Source organism: Saccoglossus kowalevskii, chromosome 9 (genome assembly GCF_978046115.1).
Source record: "Saccoglossus kowalevskii chromosome 9, keSacKowa6.1, whole genome shotgun sequence".
NCBI classification, from domain to species: Eukaryota; Metazoa; Hemichordata; class Enteropneusta; family Harrimaniidae; genus Saccoglossus; species Saccoglossus kowalevskii.
In genome coordinates this window covers 30,694,556-30,719,294 of record NC_140649.1, presented here as the reverse complement: position 1 = coordinate 30,719,294, position 24,739 = coordinate 30,694,556, and the positions used below count along the sequence as shown (strand labels likewise).

The window sequence follows — 24,739 nt, the reverse complement described above, 5'->3', positions numbered from 1 at the left end:
AGACTGGCACTCCCATGCAATTAACAGCGAGTGAAATTCCTGGGATTGAAACATATATTTTGAAGTCACTGATGTAGGCAACGAATAACTGCAAGTTGACATAAAGACGAGGTAATTTATTTAATCAGTGGTCAACTAGAGGCTGAAATTATAATTAATTTGTTTATTTCAATTTCTCCTGACGTCAAATAGAATACACTGGTGAAACACGGTAGTAACTGTGAGTGAAAGGATGTTTTTGGGTGTAGTTTACATTGTATATGGAGTGGTAGGGTCCGGTGTAATGTGTTCATTTCCAACTATTATGAAGTCACGTAGAATTTCACTTAATTTATTTTTGCTGACATGTTTTCAAGCATTACATGTGAATCCAATTTTCACTGCGCTGTGTCTCAATAGAGTATGAGGGAAATGGCATATTCACTGGAATTTATTTCAGGGGAAAAATGTTTTCAGTGATAATGAAGTATTATGACAGATACCCTCCCCGTGCTTTCATTGCGTATGGAAGTTATTTTCACGAGTGATGCGGTGTATCCTGCTGCCGTACTTTCACGAGCGAAGCCACGGGGAGGGTGTGGGGTTCTGTTATTATACATATGTCCCATATTTGATTATTTCATATTAAAAAAAGAACGTGCAACAAACCGGGATAGAAACTTAGATCGGGGAACCCAATTGCCCATTAATATGCCCCAAGACAGTGCTGTGACCTAGCAACGCTTGTCAGTGTAGAACGCGTGTCGCTGTACGTGTGAACATAAAATAATCAGACGTCTAATTTGAGTCATTGTCCGAATAAATAACTCGTGGATGTTTAAGCGCGGTGGTCGTAGCGCAGCGCGTGTTCGAATTTCATGTAAATAAACAATGTATTTTACACGCGTTGTATACGTCGCTATGACCCATATCGAACAGGACGCGACACGACGACTGTCGCCCTTTAGTTGGGACCACGACAGAACCAGAACTTAAACTGGGCGACTACGATACACGGTTGATGTTGAAGTTAAAAGTTCCTCCACAGATCTGTGCATTGGCAAACATGCCGTGCAACTGCGGTACTCCACTGACGGAATGACTTTCGTTGAAATCGGTCGTCGCTGACTCGTGAGCTGCACACTACAACCTCGTTTGTGATGTTGCTTGCTGGTCGTGGATAGACTGAGTCTTGGTTACCGGTTAAATTTTGCTAATTTGGCGTTGGTAATCTTTATTTGGAACTGAGTAACGCCGCAACGTCGCCAGCAGAAACCTCATGGTATATCGATGTTGATGGTTGCGGCTCCATATTAATCGGAGATTTTACTGCGGGTCCAGGCAGCGGGTGGATCTTCTGAGAGCCCTTCAGAATTTATAAAACTCAGTTTCCAGGTGGTCAACAAACATTAAGTTCTCCCAATCCTAGTATTCTATGTGATGTACATCTAACATGCCAAAAATGCTGGTGAACTATTTGAACCTGACAAAAATACTTGAAATAGATACCAGGAAGGGGAGGGGGGTAAAAGAAAAGTTATATAACATTTTATTATTCAATAATTTATTAAAATACATAAGTTTGTCCAACTCCCTGTGATACAACACCTCAGACATAGCTCATTGTACTCGGCTTGAGTGTGGACAAAAAGTTACTATTTGAATTTTTGATATCTTTTTCATTAATGAGAAAGTTGACCCCGAAGTTAGAGTAACTGTTCAGCAGGAATGGCTTTTTAACTCTTCTGTGATTTTTTTGGCTTGGCTGATTTTGTTCATACTTGACAGGCAGGTCGTACCATCACTAATTGGAAAAACAATCCTAACCCACCGCTACCATGGCAACAGCCAAAATCTGTTTTTTTTTGAATACTTTCGCCAAATTTATTGCCTCCTACCAGTCTTGTAATAGCAGTGCCCAAATGATCATGCCTTTTATTTTGGCTACGTTGCGCACTGGTAAGAGATCACCGGCGCCGACATTGTTACCACTGTCAACGTAATCCCAACGCAGCTTTGAACTTTGAATAAAATGTAAATGCTGCCTCCAATCTAGAAAATACTATCGCAAAACGGTTGGAAATAATACATTTAACGGCTGAATACGTTCTAACAATAAAATAAAGTGACTTCTAATGACTGCCATGTTATTTAGCGAACCTCGTATAAGGTGCCCGGTTTTAGTTATAAACAGATGTTAGCTTCACGTTCATGTCCTTCCATGATAACAGCCGAAAACATATTGCTTGTTTTTTACCGGTTTTCATTGGCAACCGAAGTATTTTTATTTTGTAAACAAATTTTCGTCTGCTATTTTTATTCAGTTCAAATCGTTCAGCAACATTTTTGGCATATTAGGTGTACATCACATGGAATACTACGATTGAGAGAACTTGATGTATGTTGACTGATTTTTATCATAGTACGAAGTACCAGGAAGTTACTCAGTTCCAAATAAAGATTACCAACGTCAAATGAGGAACATTTGACTGGTAATCAAGATTCATGTAATCCATGGCTAACAAACAACATCACAAGCGAAGTTGTTGCATGCAGTACTAGTAAGTCATCCCGTCAGTGGAGTACCGCAGTAACACTCGGTTATTAAGCATCCTTTTTTGGGGATGCCCGGTGGCCGAGGGGAAGACGTGTAGTGGCGTGGAGCTAGGCGATTTGGTGCCGTACGCGAGCGCCGGTTCGAGTCACGCACGCAGTACGTATTTACTATAATTAGACATAGTCTTTACCTTGCCGTTTATTCGGTGTTATTTGCTTACTTTACTTCCTATGTCGACAGCAACTATGAGTTTAGAATTATTTCTCAGTACTTATTCACTGTTACAATGCTGTACCATTACTTTCACCATCCTACTACAGCCAGATCTGAAGGCCTTTGCTGCATTCTGGCCACGCTGTGTGGCGCGGATCGCGTGGACGGGTTTCATGTTCTCGGCACGTAATAAGCTCGGTTCGAGTCACGCACGCAGTACGTATTTACTATAATTAGACATAGTCTTTACCTTGCCGTTTATTCGGTGTTATTTGCTTACTTTACTTCCTATGTCGACAGCAACTATGAGTTTATATGTATTAAATTGGCATAACACTGTTCAATCTCTTTCTCTCTCTTCCTTGGAGTATGTATACAAATAAAGACAATCGGTTTGTAAACTTCATCAATCCTTATTTTTCCAGCGGCAACAAAGGTGAAATATAGCTGCATAGCAGCGATGACGGGTTTCGAGCCTGCGTGGCTCATGACAAATTGCACTTGCTCGATGTGATTATTTGACGAACGTTTCATGTCTAGAATGCAAGATAGCAGACAAACTACACAACATATGGATTTGATTTCACAGGAATATGATAAACTTAATGCAAGGACAAATAGTTCATGAGTTATAGAACTTTTTCTCTTTTACTAAATCCAAGATGGCTGTCAAAGGAAGCCATTTTTAAAAATCTACTTCAGTAACTTTGTAGAGCTATCAACAGAGATACTATATGCTAAATTGCTTTTCAAACAAGCAAGCAGTTTTTAACAAGATATTTTTTTGAGGTTTTTTGAATTTTTGTGATAAATTCAACATGGCCGCCAAAACCACTTGAATCATGGGAAATATTTCCATGAACACATAATCATCTCATTGAGCGGATGTTCTATGCCAAGTTTTGTTTAAATCTGGCAAATTGTTCATAAGTTATAGCGTGCTTTCACTTTTTACTAAATCCAAGATGGCTGCCAAAGGAAGCCATTTTTCGAAAATCTGCTTCAGTAACTTTGTAGAGCTATCAACAGAGATACTATATGCTGAATTGCTTTTCAAACAAGGAAGCAGTTTTTAACAAGATAATTTTTTGAGGTTTTTTGAATTTTTGTGATAAATTCAACATGGCCGCCAAAACCACCTGAATCATGGGAAATATTTCCATGAACACATAATCATCTCATTGAGCGGATGTTGTATGCCAAGTTTGGTTTAAATCTGGCAAATCGTTCATAAGTTATAGTGTACTTTCACTTTTTACTAAATCCAAGATGGCTGCCAAAAGAAGCCATTTTTCGAAAATCTGCTACAGTTACTTTGTAGAGCTATCAACAGAGATACTATATGCTAAATTGATTGTCAAACAAACAAGCAGTTTTTAAGAAGATAATTTTTTGAGGTTTTTTGCAATTTTTTGATAAATTCAATATGGCCGCCAAAACCACTTGCATCATGGGTAATATTTTTATGAACACATAATCATCTTATTGAAGGGATGTTGTATGCCAACTTTGGTTTAAATCTGGCAAATTGTTCATGAGTTATAGCGTACTTTCACTTTTTATTAAATCCAAGATGGCTGCCAAAAAAAGCCTTTTTTCAAAAATCTGCTTCAGTCACTTTGTAGGGCTATGGCCATAGGTGCTGCAAAGCAAATGTATAATCACATGAATGAGCCATTTTTGAGAAGAAGATTTTAAAAGTTTTTTGTCAATTTTCGGAAAATCCAATATGGCGGCCAAGGTCACATGACCGCTAAAGATTTTATTGCTGATATTTGCTAGACATGAGCCAATGATGCCACACAAAAAAACCGGAAGTTCCTAGACCCTCAGAAAGTGGTGCAATTGAGCACTTCCGGTTTGTGTTGTACCTAAGATGGCGGCCAGGTCATGTGACCTACATAGCTGGTTTTGGGGTATGCACCACAACTCATCGCCCTTTATCAGCATGCAAAATAGCAAATGAATTGCAGCATTATTTTTCAAGTTACAGCGCTTAGAAAAAACGGCGGAATAATAATAATAAGAATATACATAGCAATTACAATAGGGTTTCGCCCCATAGGGCTCGAAACCCTAACTAAGTCCTGAGAGGCGAGACCGTGAATTCAGTCACGAGAAGGGAAAACGAGATGGCTTTCACCACAAAAAATACTCCTCCCGACAATAAGTTTAAGCTTCTCGAATTTAATATATGACGTTCCCAACAATTTAAAAGTACATTTTTATTGTATCTTGAAATAAATAAATTGCCAAGACCCTGGAAAATATATTATGTTTCCTGAAATATATCCGCTCAGTGATATAATTGGTATCCAACAGCATTATGTACATTGTAAAAAAAGGTATGAGTGCCCATGTTTTGTACAAGCAAATACAAATAAGAAACTCTATGATGCAAGAAATTGATATACATGTATGGTAGTTCTGTTTCGGATATTAACGTAATGCATGATGCTCCAGTTGAAATGATAACAGCTGTTGGCCAAGTAAACACCTAAGTGGACCATGCACATTACATTTCCCAGTGGTGGTGCAATCCATGAGAACACTTATTGTTAGGAAATAACTGAGACATTTTGCATCAACACATGTAACGATAGGTGTGAATTTCACAATGATAGAAAATCATTATGTCCTCTTATGCCCAGCACATATATTAACAATAAAAGTGGTAAAATGTTACCTTTTTATATCGGTATGTTACCACTACTGTTTGCTTGATCTGATTGGGAGATATTTCTGTATGGCTTCACTAATGTGAATGGCAACATTACTTGTAACGCTAAATTTAAATTTTACAGAAGAAAGCCACTGGCCGACAGGTCTGCCCTGGTCGAAACTCTTGGCCATCTTAAGGCGGCTCAAGCTGAAAATGTATACACGGCCATTTTTGCTGGCTTGAGCTGTAGGGCTCCGATAAAATGTTGTCGTGCGAACTTCGCAAATATCACTTTTACATTTTATCAGCTCTTCTGAAGCAGTATTATATTTGTCAGTAATAATTAATAAATTTCACTTGTAATGTATCTAAAGTGTCCTCATACTGAGTGAGCATCTTTCCAGTATGTTGGAAATAGCCTTCTATAACTTTCATGGTGATGCTCTTGCTTTTCAAAGGAGTTGCATGACATTTGAGCTTTCCGGCATCATGGCATTCTGTGAGTCAGTTTCACCATGATCTAGTATATCAGAATTGCTTGCTGTTTTGCTTATTACTGCACTTCCCGTCATTGTTTACATTAGCGACTACAATGGACGTCTTGACTTTTTCGTCATGTTTTGTTCTGTTATGGTTATACGTGCAAAGTTCAGGACACTGAAAACTTTCTCCTTCTGTTGGATTACCATCAAAATACTCATTCATTGTCACGTCAGTGTCAAAGTTCGTCCTGTTTTGATTTTCACACTCTATTTTATCACATGTGAACATGACATTTAAATAACAATATGACAACGATTCCTGATCATCATCAAACTGGTCAACAGTTACAACTGTTATTCGATTACTAAGACTAGATGTACCATCAATGTTTAATTTATTTTTAACACGTTGTCTTACACGATATGTATCAGGGCGAATGTCTGTTCTCGGTTTCACATCGTCATCTTTAATCAACTTCCCAAATATCACCAGATGCCTTTTACATAAATCCTATAAACAAATATCAGAAGAAATAATCTGATTTGATAAGACAGCAGCGCTGTTTAACAGCCAATCACGGAATAGCTCTCAGCTGCAGTAATAAATTTTTACATGAATGAATCAGTGATTGTGATAGGTTAGTTAGCTCTCAGCTGCAGGTATAAATTTCACCATCAATGAAACAATGATTGTGATAGGTTAATTGCTTTAATAGTCAACATCTTTAACAGGCATACATTTGGTCTGGAATCAGCCTTTCTGAGTACCCACAAAACTGGCCTGGTGAACTGCTATGTAACTATGTAGTCAGCACAGATTTGCTGTCTCCATGACTTTAGTACCTTGCAATGTGAATATACATATCCAGACAATCTGTAGGTGAGGCTCACCCACAATACCTTAGACCAATTCCTTACGATCTTAGAACACATCTAGTCTAGCATACATTTATTCCCAAAAAGTAAGCGTATATTAATCTTGAATTAATCTCGTTCCTGGTAGATTTTCTTTATTTTAGCAACATTTTTGGGGAAAACCACAAAACATATTTGTAACTGACACATATATTGTCAGCTTATTAATAATGGTGACTTACTGTACTGGTTTGGGTGCTGGGATATGTAGTGTATTGACTAAACATATCTTGACCTCTGGGTTACATCTCATTTGCATATTGTAAGACGACGTGAGTAGATAAATAAAGATGGCTGCATAACTTAGTTGAATCTGTTGTTTGTGTTAAATCCGTAAACATCGGCCACGATCATTCAATTGGCGACGAGGACGGGATTGAAGTCACAAGTTTAATTTGAGATGGCTTCAAATATTGATATTGGTAGCATTCCGCCGTTTGATTGCAAAAGTGACCCCACTAGCGTATCGACTAGATGGAAAAGGTGGAAGAAAGCATTCGAGTTCTATATCGTCGGAAAGGGTGTCAAAGATGACAACCAAAAGAGAGCCTTGCTGTTACACTGTGCTGGCATGGATGTACAGGACTTATTTGAGACACTTGTTGATCCCGGACCTGGAAACTTGCCTGAAGGACAACAAGACGATGCAGGTAATTACGAGAAAGCGTTACGAACATTGAACGCGTATTTCATACCTCAGCTAAATGCAATATATGAGAGACATGTGTTTCGTCAAATGAGACAAGAGGAGGGTGAAACTATAGATCAGTTCATTTCAAGACTGCAACGTCAAGCACAAAATTGTGAGTTCACAGATACTGATGAACAAATCAGAGATCAAGTTATAGATAAATGCAAGTCGTCATTGTTGCGCCATAAGCTCCTAGAAAAGGGAAAATCCCTAACCCTAAAAGTGGTGCAAGATACAGCACGGGCCTTAGAAGTAGTTGATGTTCAATTAAAGACTATGGAAGGTGAATTTAAACGAGAAGTCAACCAAGTCCATGAAGGTCAAAGGTCACAAAAGAAGCCAGGAAGAGTGAAAAAGAAATGTTATTGTTGTGGTAAAGAGGGACAGTTCGCCAGGGATAGGGAATGCCCAGCAAGATCTGCGAACTGTAACAAATGTCATCTAACAGGACATTTTGCAGTAGTATGCAAGACTAAGAAACATACCAAAGGTAACGCAGAGATTCAATTTATACTTATGTGATATTGAATTTAAACTGTTAACAGACCACCAGCCGTTAAAGGTGATTTAATGCTAAGAAACGACACTAGAGACCAAGTCTTGGCTGAGAGCAGAAGGGGTGTGAGCCACGGTCAAGCGTCGTCGCCGAAACCTGTTCCGTGATGTGAGTCGCAGATTTGATTCACATCACGGAGAGAGATTAGCGTGGTACTTGATCGAGGCCAGTCAACGCAGGGGTCACCACCCGACCGGCGTTGCGATACCATTTCCGTGCACAGAGTCGCATGTTTGACTCTATTCACGAAGAATGGCAGCGTGTTAATCAAGTGGTGCCCGCATGCACTGCGATGACAACCCCCTTTAACTTTATTGAAATAATGTAGAAATGTAATACAGAATGATGCAGGATTTGAATGCTTAAATCATGAGGTAGTGGGTGGGTGGGATAGCTTGGAGACGGGTTCAGGTCGCTTGCTGAACGTAGAATGACTATGCTAAGGCGAAGCGGGATACAGGAAAGCTTGACGATGCATGGCAAGTAGGATTAGGCAAATGACCGTCATGAGAGTATGAGCTTACAATATGCGTGTGAATGGAAATAGCACGGGCGAGGCGTGCACGAGATGGAAGGTTGCGTGCCGATGAATAGGGGCACACGTTGATGTCATGTGCAGGGGGATTACGACTGGCGTGTGTTGCGTAAGTCATGTGTTAGGGATTAAAACTGAGGCGTCGTTGCCGAGCATTAACGCAGACTATGCTGATGCATAATCATACTATTAATGCTAAGAAACGACACTAGAGACCAAGTCTTGGCTGAGAGCAGAAGGGGTGTGAGCCACGGTCAAGCGTCGTCGCGAAACCTGTTTCGTGATGTGAGTCGCAGATTTGATTCACATCACGAAGAGATTAGCGTGGTACTTGATCGAGGCCAGTCAACGCAGGGGTCACCACCCGACCGTCGTTGCGGATACCATTTCCGTGCACAGAGTCGCATGTTTGACTCTATTCACGAAGAATGGCAGCGTGTTAATCGAGTGGTGCCCGCATGCACTGCGATGACAACCCCCAAATTATGAGATGGCCGGGAATGGCGCAGTGACAAGCAAGCCGAGGAATCGGTATAAATATATGTTGTGGCATTAAAGTACATAACTGTGATGTTGCTCGTGATATATAAAATGCAAGAGGTGGTCAACACGACTGAAAGTGAAATAGATGATACGAACATGTCAAGGTAAATGTCTAAAGCGAAATATAGTTCATGTAAATAAATGTAACGAGGTAATAATGAGCGAGTACAAAGTTGGGTGGTCGTAGGTAGCACCACGGCATAACGCAAGTACGTGGATGTGGCAAACGAGATGCCAGTGTGAGAGTCACGTGAGGTTGAGAATCCACAGGTAGTAGGAGGAGGCGCCTAAGATGAATGTCCGCAGAGGATTCGAGGCACGGCTTGTAGCGTTGACGAAGGTGTGTTGATATACACTTGGTATGCGTCGCTTCGCCATCTTCCTAGAGTCTTGATTAACCAATCTGGCACGTTCGCTTCTGCTGCGGTTGTCGCTGCCCCTCGTCTGAAGCTGTGGGTTGTGTACAGGCGTGGATTTTGGATCCCAGCTCTAGTCAACAGGTCACGCAAGTGGGTAGTTAGGCTTTGACGTGTAAGCCAACTCCCTGAGTGGAACTGGAAGGCAGGCGTTTGGGGTGATGGGGCACAGATGCTGCGATACTTGGTGTACGCACGAATGGCACAGACTGAGGTGAATGTAGGCGCAATTTTGATGATGCAGCCATGACGAAATGGATCTGTTTTGGAGGCTCGTAACTGGACGTGTAGCTCGATTGCACATGTTATGTCTTCGATCAGTAAAGTACGGGCTTTGTCAAAATGCTGGGGCGACGTTGCAGTAAATTCGCTGACTCTTAGGAATCCAAAGAAGGCAACCGTAAATGCTGACCATAGCATGAGTTTGTCATTTGTGTGGATGGACGGGTGCGTTCGGAGTGATTCTTTCAGGCGTCTTAGAATGTTCATAGTGATAGGGAGTCGTGGTTTCTTGGTGTCCCCTAATGACTTTTTGATGACAAGTAGTGTACGTTGTAACTGTACGTTGTCCGAGATGTTGTCTGGTTGACCTGAGTCAGTGTGTAGATGGATAATGGCCGCCAGGTAGACCTTAATGGTTTTGTACGTTATGCCAGTCTGAGCTAGGTAGGTGGCGAATAGTATAGTTGTTTGTGGTGTGACTGGGTATGCTGGTAGCCAGTATAGGTCACAGAAGTTGTGGTAGCGGTTTTGGCCGACTTGGTATGTTCGATGGGTTGAGTCTGCGATGCTGCATTGCATGTACAAATGTGCTTGTGCTGCTAGGGCTTGTGTACTTCGGTGTGCGGCTGGTAGTTCTGAGATATGATGCACTCTGGGAGTAGATCGGGTGGAATTGGAGTAGCGGCGTGGTCGGCTGTTGGAACCAGTTGCTTGAAGCGTTGCATCTGTGAACGAGAAAGTGAATCGGCAATAGAGTTATTGACGCCATTAATATGGGTGATCATAACATGAAAGTTCCCTTTTGCAGCAACAAAAAAGATTGCCCGGACAAGGCGCATGATATTTGAACATCGTGTTGATCCTTTCTTCCAGATGTTAATGACGGCTTCATTGTCACAGTGGAACAGTATGCGTTGACCGTGCCAGGAATGCCCCCAAATTGAACAAGCGATGAGAATAGGATACATTTCCTTCCATTCAATGGATGTTGGAAAATATGCTGGCCATGGTATGGTAAACCAATGGCCAATGTAGAAGCCACCGCAACCAATAGAACCTGATGCGTCTGTGAAGAGTTCGAGCTTCGGAGCAGGTGACCAGTTGGACTCTAGGAATGATGGGGAACCATTCCAGGATGGTAGGAAGTCGCACCACCACTGAACATCAAGTCTGAAGTTTTCAGTCAATGCAACGATGCTGTTGATATTGGTGACAGATGTGCTGAGGTTGATCATGCGGCGGAGGAAAATACGTCCGGCAGGCACACACTTACAAGCAAAGCTCAATGTGCTAATCAGTGACAAGAGCTCTCGTTTTGTGCTAGAAGTTTTATGAAGCCAAGTGGGGAGTACTTGTAGTAGGTCGTTCAACTTGTCGTCTGGTAGTCTGATGACCATCTTGACAGTGTCTAGTTCGATCCCGAGAAATGTGAGCGTAGATGAGGGGCCTTCCACCTTTTCCTTGGCGATAGGAACGCCTAGTTCTTTGCACTCAGATAGCATGTGTTCATGATGTGTAGGCATGCGTGTGAGTTGGGGGGGGCAACGGCTAAATAGTCATCCAGGTAGTGAATGAGGTTCTGTGTGTTTGCTCGTTGGGTGATGATCCAGTGAATTGCTTCGGCTAGCTGGTTGAAAAGGTACGGAGCTGATCTGAGGCCGAACGGGAGGACTCTGTCGAAGAAGTAACATCCGAGCCACTTGAAACCGAGGAGATTCTAGTCATCTTTCCTCACGGGACAGAGCCGAAAGGCATGTTGGATATCGATTTTTGCTAGCAGTGAACTTTGACCGCATTTCTGAATTAGTGCAATGGCATCGTCAATGCGGGAGTAACGTAGTGTATAGTCTTCTTTATTTATGTGGTGGTTGATGCTGTCGGATGTGGGTTGAGATAGGTCTAGGATCAGACGATGACCACCAGTCTTTTTTGGACGAAGACCAAGCGAGTTGACGACAAAATTTGGCAGCGGTGGTGAGGTGAATGGCCCAATGGTGTGTCCGAGCTTGACCTCCTTCAGAATAGATTTAGTGATGGCGTCAGGGTTTGCGAGAGCTGATTTTGCGTTAGGTGTAGTTCTACAATGCTGGTGTCCTTTAAAGCCAAGATTTGCACCTTCTGAGATGTTGCGTAGTAGTGAAGCTGTGAATTCATTGTCTGGGTGGTCATGTAGGGATGATGCGAAAGCATGCAGCTTGAGTGGTGTTGCCGGAAATATGGTGTGGGTTGCTGAACGTAGAATGACTATGCTAAGGCGAAGCGGGATACAGGAAAGCTTGACGATGCATGGCAAGTAGGATTAGGCAAATGACCATCACGAGAGTATGAGCTTACAATATGCGTGTGAATGGAAATAGCACGGGCGAGGCGTGCACGAGATGGAAGGTCGCGTGCCTATGAATACGACTGGCGTGTGTTGCGTAAGTCATGTGTTAGGGATTAAAACTGAGGCGTCGTTGCCGAGCATTAACGCAGACTATGCTGACGCATAATCATACTAATATTCACAAAAGTCAAAGCCATCTGCGCGAATTGAACGTTGGGTTCTACGTTTACAGCCCTACAACTTTACTGTGGAATACATACCTGGGTCGAAGAACATCGCAGATGCACTGTCTAGACTAGTTGACAATAATAAGAGTGAACATAGTGATGACACGGAGGAATACATTTGTTAAGTAGCAGAATATGCGGCACCACATGCAATACCAATAAGATTAATAGAACGAGCGTCTGAACAGGATGAGAAAATTACTGAGCTTAGAGAATGCATAGCATTGGGAAATTGGAATAATTGCCCTGCTGCTTACAAGTCAGTTAGAAATGAGCTTACTGTGTTAGGAAAACTGGTACTCAGAGACACTCGATTAGTCATTCCTAAGAGTCTGAGGAAGCGAGTTATAAACTTGGGACATGAGGGGCACCAAGGAATTGTAAAGACGAAGCAACGCTTGCGCACAAAAGTTTGGTGGCCACGCATTGATCAAGATGCAGAGCTAAGATGCAAGTCTTGCCACGAATGTCAGTTGGTGACACTGTCATCTGTTAGTGAACCGATTATGCCTACCCAACTACCTACAGGTCCTTGGCAAGAAGTGGCATTAGATTTATTGGGGCCACTACCAAATGGTGAATACATACTTGTTATTGTTGATTATTACAGTAGATATTTTGAGGTGGATTTCATGAAGACTGTAACATCAGAGATAATCGAACGAATCAACGCTCACTTTTCTTCACATGGGTATCCAATTGGTTTGAAATCGGACAGCGATCCTCAGTTCATTTCAGAAGAGTTTGAAAACTACCTAGAAGAGTGTGGCATAAGACATAAACATACAACCCCCTTATGGCCTCAGGCAAATGGAGAGGTAGAAAGACAGAATAGATCTCTTTTGAAAGTGTTGAAGGTAGCACAGCTTCAGAAACGCAATCTGCACAAGGAGTTAAATAAGTTCCTTCTAGCATATCGGTCTACACCGCACATGACAACAGGAATGTCCCGAGCCGAAGCAATGTTCAAAAGAAAGTTAAGAACAAAGCTTCCAGAAACAGAAGAAAACAGGTTGAGAGAAGATGACAGAATGATAAGAGATAGAGACACTGAACTAAAACAGAAATCAAAAGATTATCTGGATGCGCATAGAAATGTAAGAAAAGTAGAATCCAGCCAGGAGACAAAGTATTACTACATCAGAGGCAAAGAAACAAATTATCGACACCGTATGAGGAAATGCCATACAAAGTGATAGACAAAATTGGTAGCCAAGTGACTATCCAGTCTCCAACAGGTGTAAAATACAAACGTAACATGTCACATGTGAAAAGTACGTTGAGCCGACTGATAGTGATAAAGCTGAAACTCAACAAAGCGAAAAAGAGACTGATAATTCATCTGATGTAACTTCTGAATGTGAAAGTGATGCAACCTTACCTGAACCACCAGGTAGAGCAAAACGTACAGTTCAGGCACAAAAGTATTTAAAGGACTATTTGTGTTATTGAACTATTGAATTGTTAAATTAGATACATAGATAGGGTAACAGCATGGAAAACGAGGCAGAATAATCCTCACAGCTGTACGTAGGTTTTGGTAGTCCACCCTGACCGACTAGAATAGTTTAGGTTTATTGTTATATTAGAGTTAGTAGTTATTTGGAAACAATGCCAGATTTGGAGTTTGTAAACTGTTGTTATATGAGTTAACATGCAATTATATCAAGAGACATTAGGTGCTAGGAACTATATCAACCTCCAGAAAATTTTGTTTAAATGAGTGATATAGTGTTCCGGGGAAAAAGAAGGATTGTAGTGTATTGACTAAACATATCTTAGCCTCTGGGTCACATCTCATTTGCATATTGTAAGACGACGTGAGTTGATAAATAAAGATGGCTGCATAACTTAGTTGAATCTGTTGTTTGTGTTAAATCCGATGTATCCGGCATTTAAACATCGGCCGCGATCGTTCAGGATAGTTGGCTCAACTACTTTTATAGATGGTTTATTCACTTCATCTGACCAGCATAGTGGAATAATCTCTGCTACAGTGGGTGGTGGTGGTGCAGATTTCACTTTTCTCTCTTCTAGTTTGCTCCTGAATGGTTGCTCATCATTTCCTGGTACCACATTACTGTTAGAAACAAAGACAAATTTAATACTCATAAAATAATATGCAACATTCAATAATTCCATCAATGTATAGACTCAAATGTCATGGAATAAGGATATTGTATTTGCACATAATTTGGTGAGAACAATGTCATGAAAATGCAAATCAATGAAGATGTAGTGAACCATAATTTAAGGTACTGTAAAACCATTTATTTTCACTAGCATTTTATTTCACTATTTGAATGTTTCACTGGGTTTTAAGTCCATGAACATAGCAGGCAAGTACATTCGCTGTAAAATAACGCAGGGTTGGCTAAGCCAGGGCAGTTACATCGTAGTGGGGTGACGAGTGTGAGTAACGGACATAAAGATGGCGAGACTAGTTTCATTACAGACTACTACAGACCAATTTCGATACTTCCGGTTTTCAGTAAAATCTTTGAAAGTGTTGTCAATAAACAGATTATGTCATTTATTGAGAAATTTGATATTTTGTCAGACTTACAGTTCGGATTTCGCAAAAAACGAAGTACAAAACTGGCTTTACTTGATCTTGTAACTGACATCACAAACCATTTAGATAAAGGATATATTGGGTTTGGTATTTTTATTGATTTAAAAAAAAACATTTGACACTGTTGACCATGATATTTTACTTAAAAAAATGAAGTCTTATGGATTTAGAGGGGTGGCATATGATTGGTTCAAAAGTTACTTATCAAATAGGAAACAATATGTTAAAATTAACAATACAGTTTCAGGAAAGCTTGAAATTAAATGTGGTGTTCCCCAAGGCTCAATTTTAGGCCCTTTACTGTTCTTGTTGTACATTAATGACATTTGTAATTCTACTGACGTCTTTAGCTTTAAACTATTTGCGGATGATACAAGCATGTTCCGCTTCTTTAATTCTCGTCAAATTAATTTGACTGACATTCAAAGTGAATTTAATAAAGTTATATTATGGTGTAAGTCAAACAAACTTACCATTAATGCAGATAAAACTAGTTTCTCCATTTTCAAAACAAATAGGAGAGAAGTAAATATCACAAACAGTTTAAAAATTAATTCTATTTCTTTGAGTCAGGTCGAGTCTTTTAGTTATTTGGGCGTTCTTCTTGATTCTAGTCTCTCCTGGAAATTTCATGTTCAGAAATTAATTAAAACGATAACTCCCATTGTGGGTATTATTTCAAAATTGAGACACTGTGTTCCCAAATCAATCTTAGTAATGATTTATAACTCACTTATTTTACCAAATTTGTCATATTGCATAGAAGTTTGGGGCCATACTTACGAAACAACCCTTAAGCCACTATTTATTCTACAAAAACGAGTTGTGAGGCTAATTAATTGGTCGAACTTTTATGATCGTTCCAAACCACTCTTTAAAAACATAGGTATATTAAATATATATGATCTTTGTAAATTACAAACAGGAATGTTAATTTTTGATCTGAAAAATAAAAATCATGCGAGATGTGTGCTAGATTATTTTGACCCAATTCAGCACTCGCACATTACAAGATCTGTAGAAAACACAAACTTTTTTGTAGAAAGGAAACGTTTAACTCAAAGTCAACACAGTGTAATTTATAGTAGTACCTTATTCTGGAACTCATTGCCAGTGTCATTAAAAAATATCACCTCGCGATACACATTTAAACAAGGTCTTGAACAGTATCTCTGTAATAAATAACCCAGTATTGACTTATTTAACAATTGTCACTCTCTTGACTTTTATGGCATATTTTTGATCAGTTTTAAGTATTCTTATATACATTACCTTTGAATATTTGTAAGAATATTTCTGATAATTTGACTAGTTTATAATTAGGGTAGGGACATGATGTTTTACTAGCTCTTTTTGAGCTATTTATCATGTTCCACACCATAATGACAAAGCATTATGTATTTAGCAAGTACCCAATTGTATTTACTTTATGGTGAAATAAAATATACAAATACAAATTAGAATAGCGCAGGGCATCGCAATCCTAGATGTCAACCCATCCACTGATTTAAACAGTGGTATAATTTCAGCGTCATCACATCACAATGCAAAAATCATCACAAAGGTCAGCGAAACTAATAAAGTGAATGAAAAGCGGTCACGATATATTGACAACGGAGAAGGAATAAATTTAAATGGGAAACAAATACAAGTTTTGCGATCAGAAGGAAGCGGAGAGAATGGAAGTAGACGTTCTTCCCCGGGATCATCTATTGTGTCTAGTAATGGAAATCTTACAGACCATCCACATCAGCATAAATCGGCTAATGGCGGGATTCATGTTTGTACGTGTACACCTGAGACCAAGCGGGTCATGGCACGATTGATTAGTCATCCTCCACCCCCTTCACCAAATCCTCCTCCAAGAAGTGTACGAGATGATCAAACTGAAGATGATACACGTCAGCCGGAATGTTAATCGCTGAATCCGGTCTACAATCAATGTCAGACCTTGAAATGTACTCGTTGGCAGTTTCTTTTGATAATCAGAATCCCCACATGCCATCCAGATCTCATCTGAAAGACGATGATAAGGAAGGGTACGTTACTTTAGAGAACCTTGCCAAAGATAATATGAAAATAGAAGACCACTTACAATTGGTTGCTGAGGACACAAAGCATGTTACATCTGAGATTCTTGGCAGTGAAAGTGACCATGCCATCAGTCATGTTGAAGCCGTCAATCAAAATGGCATTGAAACGGCAAACCCGGACGACGTTGATTTAACTGAGAATGAAAAATGTCCTGAAAAAATTGTTTTGCAGAAAAGTGTCAGGTTTGCCGATGAAACTAAAAGTGACATAACAGTTTCAAAAGGCACGGCTGCTTTGATAAGGTCTGTCACGTATGACGATGATGATGTCTCCCTAACATCCAGTAAAAATCCTACAGAAGAGTTAAATGAGTTGCGAAGCCAAATAAAGACAGGTTTGCAGCAAACACAGGACACAGTGCAACAAGATATACAAGACTTGTATTTAATACAACATGAAACATAAAACAAGAGATTTGATTTTGGAGAGATGCATTTACAGACAAAATAGTAAATGCATTAAATTTATAAAAAAACAAATTATGTGTTTAGCATAGTGAATAATAAAGGACAAGTTATGACCTTGAGCTGCATTTATCATTTTTAATACATCCATTTTTTTGAATGACATGAAAAACAATACTTGATTTGAAAATTATGCAAATACTAGGGAGTTTTCTCAAGCAAAATCAAATACAAATACTAGTAATTCTGTGAGTAACATAATCTTTTTTGTTTATGTATTTAACTTTTTTGCTTAATTTGGGAACAAATTGACATAATTGTGTATTGCCTACAGCTCTTAGGAAAATCCTTTTACAAAAATAATTTTAGTTTATATTGTTAGATGTGACAAAAGATAACTTTTGCTTTCAAAGAGGATTTATATGAAATGCGCTTAAAAAAATTATGACTGGAAACTCATCTGCCGCATGTGTTATAAGGTTATTGGGACTGAATATATTTCACAAATATACATGGTTAGGGGCAGTTATAATTGGGATATCAATACAAATATGACAGAATATATTTTTTGAAGGAGGAATAATAATTTATATTGTTGCTGCAGACAGATTATGTAAATAATGCTTTTGTATTTTTGTATATAAGATTGTTTCTAAGTAGTGAAGCTTGTGAATAACAATAATTTTCTGTGATTCAGCTTTCAGCAATTTTAAAATTAATGGTTGCATATATTGTATAATCTATGCATTTATGAGAATTGCAGGTGCAGGGTGTGTGAGTGACCTTTAACCTATGCAAATTTTAAATAAAAACCTAATGATTTATTAAATGTTGACTCGTGTAAAGTTTTTTGATGTACAAGTTTTTTTTGTTTAAACAGATATGCATTTACTCCATTTCATGATTTGTGTTTCATTTTTAGTTGAATTTCCAGACTAGATCTTTGTCGTGTTCGGTTGGATTTTGTTTTTCAGTTTTGATTTAAATTACCCATTTGGGTCTCTGTGTGCATTACACAAGGGAAGATTGTCTGTGGATGGGTTCGTTTTTGTGTGCCAAATATTGTACCACCAATATCTCAAGAACCACCTTGTGGATTAGAATGCAGTCGATACACTTACTATGTAACTTCAGACCTGACCAGATTTCATTTTTAATTAGGCAATTTGCATAATTACTGCTTTCAGCATATTTTGTTGCTATAATAAGCTAAAATTTCATTCCTATTGTTTGTGTAGCTGAATTTCTAACACTAAAATTTCATTCCTATTGTTTGTGTAGCTGAATTTCTAACACTAATTTGAAATTAATCTGCATATGCATACCAATCAAGTATATTCAGTGTGTTGGTATAACAAAAGTTATCTATTTTCATAGTATATATTAATATTTAAGTAAAGTTTGCGGAGCTCAGGGTTAGTAAAGAGGGATTTCTAACACTACCTTTGAAATTAATCTGCATATGCATACCAATCAAGTATATTCAGTGTGTTGGTATAACAAAAGTTATCTATTTTCATAGTATATATTAATATTTAAGTCAAGTTTGCGGAGCTCAGGGTTAGCAAAGAGGGATTTCCAACACTACCTTTGAAATTAATCTGCATATACATACCAATCAAGTATATTCAGTGTGTTGGTATAACAAAAGTTATCTATTTTCATAGTATATATTAATATTTAAGTCAAGTTTGCGGAGCTCAGGGTTAGCAAAGAAGGATTTCCAACACTACCTTTGAAATTAATCTGCATATGCATACCAATCAAGTATATTCAGTGTGTTGGTATAACAAAAGTTATCTATTTTCATAGTATATATTAATATTTAAGTAAAGTTTGCGGAGCTCAGCGTTAGCAAAGAGGGATTTCTAACACTACCTTTGAAATTAATCCGCATATGCATACCAATCAAGTATATTCAGTGTTTTGGTATAACAAAAGTTATCTATTTTCATGATATATATTAATATTTAAGTTAAGTTTGCGGAGCTCAGGGTTAGCAAAGAGGGATTTCTAACACTAATTTGAAATTAATCTGCATATACATACCAATCAAGTATATTCAGTGTGTTGGTATAACAAAAGTTATCTATTTTCATAGTATATATTAATATTTAAGTCAAGTTTGTGGAGCTCAGGGTTAGCAAAGAGGGATTTCTAACACTACCTTTGAAATTAATCTGCATATGCATACCAAACAAGTATATTCAGTGTGTTGATATTCTAACAAAAGTTATCTATTTTCATAGTATATATTAATATTTAAGTCAAGTTTGCGGAGCTCAGCAACTATTACCAAAAATGAATACACCACAACTCTATATAGCCCAACACCAATGCTTTATTTCATGAATGTACTATTGTGACACTAACAATTCCAGCAACTATTAACCAAATGAATACACCACAACTCTATATAGCACAACACCAATGCTTTTTTTCATGAATGTAATGTTGTAACACCAATAATGCCAGCAACTATTACCCAAATGAATTCACCCTAACTCTATATAGCCCAACACCAATGCTTTATTTCATGAATGTAATATTGTAACACTAACAATTCCAGCAACTATTAACCAAATGAATACACCACAACTCTATATAGCCCAACACCAATGCTTTATTTCATGAATGTAATATTGTAACACTAACAATTCCAGCAACTATTACCCAAATGAATTCACCCCAACTCTATATAGCCCAACACCAATGCTTTATTTCATGAATGTAATATTGTAACACTAACAATTCCAGCAACTATTAATAAAATGAATACACCACAACTCTATATAGCCCAATGCCAATGCTTTATTTCATGAATGTAATATTGTAACACTAACAATTCCAGCAACTATTAACCAGATGAATACGCCACAACGCTATATAGCACAACACCAATGCTTTTTTTCATGAATGTAATATTGTAACACTAACAATTCCAGCAACTGTTACACAATAAGTACACCACAACTCTATATAGCCCAACATCAATGCTTTATTTCATAAATGTACTATTGTAACACTAAAATTCCAGCAACTATTACCCAAATGAATACACCACAACTCTATATAGCCCAACACCAATGCTTTATTTCATGAATGTAATATTGTAACACTAACAATTCCACCAACTATTAACCAAATGAATACACCACGACTCTATATAGCCCAACACCAATGCTTTATTTCATGAATGTAATAATGTAACACTAACAATTCCAGCAACTATTAACCAAATGAATACACCACAACTCTATATAGCCCAACACCAATGCTTTATTTCATGAATGTAATATTGTAACACTAACAATTCCAGCAACTATTACCCAACTGAATTCACCCCAACTCTATATAGCCCAACACCAATGCTTTATTTCATGAATGTAATATTGTAACACTAACAATTCCAGCAACTATTGTTCAAATGAATACACCACAACTCTATATAGCCCAATACCAATGCTTTATTTCATGAATGTAATATTGTAACACTAACAATTCCAGCAACTATTAACCAGATGAATACACCACAACGCTATATAGCACAGCACCAATGCTTTTTTTCATGAATGTAATATTGTAACGCTAACAATTCCAGCAACTATTACCCAAATGAATACACCACAACTCTATATAGCCCAACACCAATGCTTTATTTCATGAATGTAATAATGTAACACTAACAATTCCAGCAACTATTAACCAAATGAATACACCACAACTCTATATAGCACAACACCAATGCTTTTTTTCATGAATGTAATGTTGTAACACCAATAATGCCAGCAACTATTAATCAAATGAATACACCACAACTCAATATAACCCAATACTAATGCTTTATTTCATGAATGTAATGTTGTAACACTAACAATTCCAGCAACTATTAACCAAATGAATACACCACAACTCTGTATAACCCAACACAAATGCTTATTTTGTAAATGCAATGTAAACTTCTATAAAGATAAGACACTCAAACACAAGTATACATCTGAATGCTAAAAACTAATCCAAACACATGTTTTGTTTTGTTTTGCTTTGTTACTGCCATTCGATTAAAAATCTGATGTAGAGGTTTCAGTAGCAATTAATTAGTCGCTGGGTACATCCCCCTCCAATTATATCTGACCCAAAGTGATTATTTCTTCATGGTCCAATTAATTGATAGGATTACAGTAGTACAGAAAAGTAGTTCAACACAACTTGTGTGATATGGGAGACTTTACTTGCTAGTCTAATTGAGCAAAACTATTAGGGTTGTACAAACCCGTTTGTTTACCTAATCATATCTACCAGAAAGTCCCTGGAAATAATAAATTCCATTTATTACTCATAGGCTTAACTACAGATTACAGCCCAAATCGGAAACTATTAGGGAATATACCCTGTTCACAAAGAACATCTTAGGATAGCATTCCCTATTAGGAGTGGTGGTCACGCAAATGAGGCAGGACCCGATATTGCCACAAACGTTTCCGCTGCCACAATGGGTCGCCGGAAGATTGTGGGGAGGTGGGAGGGTTCTACAGACTTTCTGGTAGGTATGATTCGGTAAAAAAACGGGTTTGTACAACCCTAATAGTTTACTACATCACCTACCAGAAAGTCCGTGGAAATAATAAATTCCATTTATTACTCATAGGTAGAGTAGCATGCTCACCGGAAGTGGGGAAGACGGCTGAAATGTATATTTTTCGACCCCAAAAAGGAAGGTCCAAAAACTAAAACTGAGAAATCTAAAGCTACCCACCAACAAGGAGTCTAGTCCCAGGATAAAACTAATTAGGTGACTCTTCGGGGACCGGGTGGCCGAGGGTGCCGCCCCCCCCCAATTTAGGGAGGCTACTAAAGCCGGTCAACTGAACAATAAGATAGGGCCCCAACAATTTTAATGCTTCAAAACCATGTATTGCTGGGGTTTGATAGCGCTGAACGAAACTGGCAGCATCATGTAAAGAAGGCTGGTTTCGACTGAAGACACTATCACGCTACCGCTTTCGTGCTTAGATGCCCCTAGGTGGTGCGGGCTGGGTCAACGAACAATGTCTGAGACGTCACCACTGGACCCAACCTGCAGTGCTTGGAGATCTCTCAGGTAATAGTAATGAAGACATTCTGAGATCTCCAGTATCCTGCTCAAAGCATCTGCTCGAGTGAGGCCCCAGACATCAAAGCCAATGAGTTAGCTACCCACTCAGTGTTCTGGAACCGAATACGTCTCAAGAGGGTGCCCGCCGCTGTTGCGGATCCCCGGAAGGTGGTAAGCGGAAACTCAACCTGGTTATCCAGGCACCAAAAGAGAATCTCCTCCACGAGCTTTGACAACATGGGGGAGCGCGTCCCTCCCCTCCTTAATGTACAACACTACTGAGGTGTTGTCTGTCCGAAGCAGGACAGGTGGTGTGCAACTTTCTGAAAAAATTTCAGACAGTAGGATGGTCTGCAACTCAAACCAAAAGATGTGGCGGTCCAATATGCAGACGGCCACATCCTCTTGGACCTGAAGGTCCCTCAGATTACCGTCCCATCCCTGGGGTGATGCATCTGTAACAAGAGTCGGCGAGGAATTCGCCGGATCTAGGGGTTTTCCCTGTTTCCATGTACCATGCGTACTTCCACCAAGGGAGGGACGTCATCGCTTGGTTCTGCGATTGAACCTTAAACGTCAGGTTCGCATGTGGATCCTGTAGTCCAGTGAGCATGTCTGAATCGGTTGAGACCGGAGAGCTGCTAATGGAACCATTTGACGAACCGAAGTCATTAGCCAAAAGGCTGCAACAGTTCGCACATCAATATCGATCCTGTTGACCGGAGTTGGCTGGCGAGCTCTACCAGAGAGCCGCATCGCTCCTGCGAGACTGTGGGACAGTAATGGGTTGAAATTAATTAAAAAAGCCCAACTCGTGTAGGAGCGTCTGCGTCAACTGCATGTGCTCCACTAAGACCTCCCTGTCTCGGTTGTGTATTAACCAGTCATCAAGATGTGGGTTCAGATACACTGACGACCGGTGTAGCAGCTGGGTCACCTGTCTTAGCACTCTGGTGAAGACATACGGTGCCGTGCACAGACCGAAGGGGAGGGCAGTAAACTTCGCCCTATAATGGGAATCTTGAGATACTGGCTGCATGAGTGGTGAATGGGAATGTGGAGTTAAGCGTCGCTCAGATCCAGTGACGCCCAACAATAGCCAGAGTGCACTGACAGAAGTACCAAAGCTGGTGTTTCCATCCGGAAGCGCTTGAGTTCCACAAACATGTTCAGTCGACTGAGGTCTAGGACTGGACGTCACCCCCCGCACTCTTCGGAATGAGGAAGATGTGGGAATAGAACCCTGGCTATACACGGGGTTCCCCCACTAGGTGTATCGCCCTTTTCTCCAGAAGGCTTGCTACTTCCTGTTGGATCATCTCCGCCTTGATCTCATCCCTCGGTAAAAGACCTGAGGGAGGGTGAGGAGTCAGAAGAGGAGGAGGAGACCAGAGAGGAATCTGATACCCATGCGACACTACTGCGAGTGTCCAGGGATCGGGAACCCTCCTGCGCCAAGCTGGTATGTGCTGCATAAGGCACGATCCCATGGGAAGGAACGGACAGGAGTTCGGAGCTAGTGTTCCCCCTCCTCCAGAATGGGAGGACAAAGAGAGGGTGACTGAGCCCAGGGACCCCAGTGAGGTAGATTCATTCCGCCATCCATGTCCAGGCAGCCTGCGAGACCGTCAAAGAGACTTCGCGACCCCCCGGTTCCTAGAAGTTCCAGTCTTCTACTGCCCCTTAGGAGACCATGAGATCCTTGTCAGTTGAGGCTCCGAGCGGCGGACTTACTACCTGCACTGCCTTGCAGTTTTGGTCTGACCTGTTGACCAGAAGGACTAGCTACCTTAGCCAACAGAGACGATTGCTTCAATTGAATATGCTGATCTTCCACAACCACCAAACTGTTCACTGCATCCACTGACCAGTCATCAAATAGCCGGTCATGCCCCAAGGCCTTCTCCACAGGCAATCAAACTCGACTCCCACTGGAGTAGGATAAGCGCGCAGACCTAGAACTGCCTCACGCTCAGCCGAAACCGCTCCTGCCAAGAGAGCAGTATGGACTTGCAGGATATCGCACATAGCGACTCTCTGTGCAGCCAGGAATTGGCCCATCTGCCAGAGGATCGAGCTTCGTTGCTGAGCAACCAGATGGTTGGAACTTAGCTGGCGCTGTATTGCTAGAGAAACCCATTCTAAAAAATTGATGGGTTTAAGTTCCGCCCGTAAAGTCCTATACACTGGTAGGCTCTGGTGCCGGTCAAATGACCACACAACGTGGCTTTCCCTATTCGCACTACC

At 39.9% G+C, this 24,739-nt stretch overlaps 2 protein-coding genes across 2 annotated transcripts; one reads left to right on the top strand and one right to left on the bottom strand.

Annotated features, from left to right (window-relative positions):
• The first annotated feature begins 7,208 nt into the window (after positions 1-7,208).
• On the top strand, positions 7,209-8,021 carry LOC102807884 (uncharacterized). Its single transcript, XM_006820829.2, has one exon. The coding sequence runs from the start codon at positions 7,209-7,211 to the stop codon at positions 8,019-8,021; it is 813 nt and encodes a 270-aa protein (XP_006820892.2).
• Positions 8,022-10,370: 2,349 nt separating this feature from the next.
• Positions 10,371-11,294, bottom strand: LOC146739146 (uncharacterized). Its single transcript, XM_085504068.1, has one exon. It carries the CDS (start codon positions 11,292-11,294, stop codon positions 10,371-10,373), a length of 924 nt encoding a protein of 307 aa, XP_085360194.1.
• Positions 11,295-24,739: the final 13,445 nt, after the last annotated feature.